At 33.2% G+C, this 4,376-nt stretch overlaps 1 protein-coding gene across 1 annotated transcript; it reads left to right on the top strand.

Annotated features, from left to right (window-relative positions):
• Window positions 1–1,521: 1,521 nt before the first annotated feature.
• LOC107848867 (zinc finger protein CONSTANS-LIKE 4) lies at window positions 1,522–4,081 on the top strand. The gene is made up of 2 exons (XM_016693601.2): window positions 1,522–2,510; window positions 3,408–4,081. Exons 1-2 carry the CDS (start codon window positions 1,803–1,805, stop codon window positions 3,729–3,731), a joined length of 1,032 nt encoding a protein of 343 aa, XP_016549087.1. The 5' UTR covers window positions 1,522–1,802; the 3' UTR covers window positions 3,732–4,081.
• Window positions 4,082–4,376: the final 295 nt, after the last annotated feature.

Raw genomic sequence — 4,376 nt, 5'->3', positions numbered from 1 at the left:
ACGTCTATAGAAGATATACACACACATATATATACCATTCAATATATGTACTACTTTAAATAAAACATATACTACAATATATATATATATATGTATATATATACTACCATAATATATATATATATATATATACAGTTATATACTAATTTATAAAACATATACACATGTATACGTTAAATATATATGTCTATAGAAGATATATACACATATATACGTACCATTCAATATATACTTACTACTTGAAATAAAACATACTACAATATATACACGCACTATATATATAGTTATACACTAATTTATAAAACATATACACATGTATACGTTAAATATATACGTCTATAGAAGATATATACACATATATAAGTATCATTCAATGTATCCGTACTACTTTAATTAAAATATATTACAATATATATATATATATATATATATATATATACTACGATAAATACACACACTATATATATAGTTATACACTAATTTATAAAACATATATACATGTATATATATTAAATATATACGTCTATAGGAGATATAGACACATATATACATACCATTCAATATATACGTACACATATAAAATATATGTACTTATTTAAATAAAACATATGCTACTTAATTTATAAATTAATAATACTTTATAGTAAATTAGTTCGTTTATTTATTTTCAAAACATATAACCAACGGGCCTAGACCGGGCTTGGTTCGGCCCGAGTTAACCGAGGCCAAAACCAAAAATAAATCGGCCCGGGACCCGGTACCCTACAACCTGTGAGCTGACAGGGCCGGATCAAATCGGGCCAATTTTTCTATGTGGCCCGGGCTGGGTCGGGCCCAGGTAAGCCTGACCCGTTTAACAGGTATAGTTGTTTCAGATAGATATTTGTAGTATTACTTTATGGTAGTTTATTATTTATTGTGTTAATATCTACTACTCTCTCCGTCCCAAATTATGTGTCATCATTTTCTTTTTAGTCCGTCTCAAAATAAGTGTCGCCTTTCCTTATTAGGCAATTTTTTAAAGACACAATTACCCTCTTACCTTTATTGGTCCCACTTAATTAAAAAAAATATTAGCACATTTTTTGATAAAGTATAATTTGGTAAACTTTACTAAGTCTTCTCTTTTTTCTTAAATTTCGTGCCCAGTCAAATGGCGACACATAAAATAGAACGGAGGAAGTTTTTTTTTTTCCTATATTATTTTAGACTATTTTTGTCTTGAATCAATGATCTATTAGAAACAATATCTATCTCACCTCTAAGATAATAATATCAACTACGTACACTTTTCGTAAATTCCACTTAATAGAAATATAGTGAGGATATGATTGTTGAATTAATATATCTAGAAAAATAGAAATTATTATTAAATTTCTTATATTAATTCTTAAATATGTTTGTATTTTATTTCCTTAAATCAAATACTATCAAATTTTTATTTTTGTTGAAAAAAGTAAAACAGAAAAATAAAATTAATTCTATTCATGTGCAATAAATTCCCACCAACGCCTTTATGTCAAACCGCACACGGCTCTTGTCGTCGTGGAGCCCCACCTCATAAACGACAACTGCGTAGTTTCCTATATTATTAATTAATTCCAGCTTATTTGGCTAAGACCTAGTACACATGTTATCCTCTCATTCGTCACATCTAAGATTTCCTTGCTAGCTATTAAGATAAAACTGTGTCTCAATAATAGTAAAGCAAACAAACAAAACAGTCCACACAAAGCTAGAATCAATCTCCATTATTGCAAGCCAAATTTTAGTAAGAGAACTAAGCAAAAATCAACACAATAATGGTGGTGGAAAGCTGGAGTACGACGGCGAAAGGCTGCGATGCCTGCAAAGCGGCACCGTCTACGGTGTTCTGCAAGGCAGACATGGCTTTCCTGTGTCTAACTTGTGACTCGAAGATCCACGCAGCTAACAAGCTAGCGTCACGCCATGCGCGTGTCCTAGTATGTGAGGTGTGCGAGCACGCCCCGGCTAGCGTCACTTGCAAAGCTGACGCTGCCGCGCTGTGTATCACATGTGACCAGGACATACACTCTGCCAATCCACTAGCTAGGCGTCACGAGCGTGTGCCCGTGGTGCCTTTCTATGACTCTTCCTCTGCCAGATCTCAAACTGCAGATGATGAGAATGATCCTCCTCGTCTGCAGTTTGAGGAGGAAGAGGCGGAGGCAGAGTCGTGGTTGCTACAAGCACCAAATAATAATCAAGAAGCTGATGAATACAAGTCATCTGCTGCTGCGGAGTATTTGTTTGGCGACGTGGATTCGTATGTGAAGGTGGATATGGTATCAGATCAGAAACCATCTAATAAGGCTAATACTGATATTCAACTTCATCAAGATTGTGTTGTGCCTCATGTAGAGAACAAGAATACTGAGATCCAATTACATGGTCCAGTTGTTGATGGATATCCAAGCTATGAAATGGATTTTTCTGCTGGATGTAAACCTTTTATGTACAACTTCAGTACTCAATCCATCAGCCAAAGTGTATGTCCACTTTTTCTCTTCATTTTTTTTCCACTTTTAACTCTCTATAGTTTATGCTCTAACTACTAGGTAGATTGTTTTTCTGACTTTAATTATGTGATCGTTTGGCCTTTAATATATTTTGCTTTTTGTGGAGTTTACAACAACTTTTTGTGGAGTTTATTGGATTAAAAAAATCACGTTCGACTAAAAAGTTAATTTCACTTTAAATTACTTACAAAAATTCGACAATAACTTCATTTCTTTGCTTTTCAAAAATCATTTCACTGTGAAAATAAAAGTTACTTTTTTTTAAAAGTGCACTATTTTATTGATCAAATGGACACTTAATTCCCATGAGAAGCACTCCCCTCTTTCGAAATTGTGGGCTTGAGTGATCACAAAAGCAAAAAAAGGTGAGTTCCTCAAAGTGAAAAAAAAAAGGTCTACGGTCATAAAAATTGTATTTTTTATATTTTTTTTACAATTACATCACATAAATACAATTTCATTGACCTGTCTATGCTAAACATTACTGGTATGCGAAATCAGTTGTGGAGGGACAACTTTAACTAAGAGAATGATCAACAAGACAGACAAATTCTAGAGAATTCATCATCATCTATATACACACATTTGTTTGAATCTAGTTTTTAGTCTAGGTTTTCTTCTAAAATAAAATTATAAATATTGATATCCTTGCATTATATATTTAAGCTTAGACTCCAAGAAAATATTCGAATGCTAGATGGGTATCTAGACTTCGCAATGAAAGTTTGTGAATTCCTTACAATTTCTTAGCGTTGCCAACGCGCATAACTTAGATCTTATCTGTTTAAAATTACTATCCGTGTATAAAAGTTAAATAATATGTATTTTCCACATAAATGTCCTAATGAAACATTGTTATTTTAACAGGTCTCTTCATCATCTATGGAAGTTGGAGTTGTGCCTGACCATAATACCATGACAGATGTATCAACCACATTCGTAAGGAACTCTGTCATCGATGGTCTACCTAACCCGATTTCGAGCTCAGACAGGGAAGCAAGAGTATTGAGGTACAGAGAAAAGAGAAAAAATCGAAGGTTTGAGAAGACTATACGATATGCATCTAGAAAGGCTTATGCTGAGACTCGACCCAGAATCAAAGGGAGATTCGCTAAACGTACGGAGAGCGATGTCGTAGACTCGCTCGTCGGGGCTGCCGACACTTCATATGGCGTCGTTCCTTCGTTTTGATAATTTGGAAAGTATATTTCATGTTGCTAATGAAGGAGTAGCTAGCTAGTAAAATTATGTGTACATATTGTTTTACTTTTTTTTGGAAGTCACATGCTTAATTCGTGAAAATAACTTCTTGGGTAAGACGGTGTACAATTAACCTTTATTGTCCAGCCTTCCCAAACCCTGTGCAACACGAAAACTTTAGTATATTAGACTGTCTATTTATTTTTTTTTGGGTAGAATTTTCCTTTCTTTCTTCGTTTATTTTTGTAATGTAATGAGCTTTTCTTTTCTTTTCTTTTTGTAAAGAAAATTAGCTCCATGGAAACTGATTATGCTATTAAAAGGCTCTCATGTTGCTTCAATCTTTTTTTCTGCGTGTAAGAGTTCAAAGTAAATATTTTTGTTCCGTTTTTCTCTTTCACTATTCATATTGGGGTTTTGATTAAGTTAGATTTGTGTTGCCGTTTTTCCAGCACGGAAATGTTGCCTAGCCCGATCTTTTATCTTTCAAACTTGGATCAAACTCAAAACCTCTTATTAATTAAGTGTTGAGAGATCCTATTCATCTGGTCATAATTCTTAGTTCATAATACTACTAATTTATCCTTTGTTGGAACCTTGCAAATTACTTGTTTAACCTTTCAAAGAGAATTAATT

This window comes from Capsicum annuum, unplaced genomic scaffold, assembly GCF_002878395.1.
Source record: "Capsicum annuum cultivar UCD-10X-F1 unplaced genomic scaffold, UCD10Xv1.1 ctg4061, whole genome shotgun sequence".
Lineage (NCBI taxonomy): Eukaryota > Viridiplantae > Streptophyta > Magnoliopsida > Solanales > Solanaceae > Capsicum > Capsicum annuum.
Note: the sequence above shows the minus strand (reverse complement) of the source record. Positions and strands in the feature narration are given on the sequence as shown.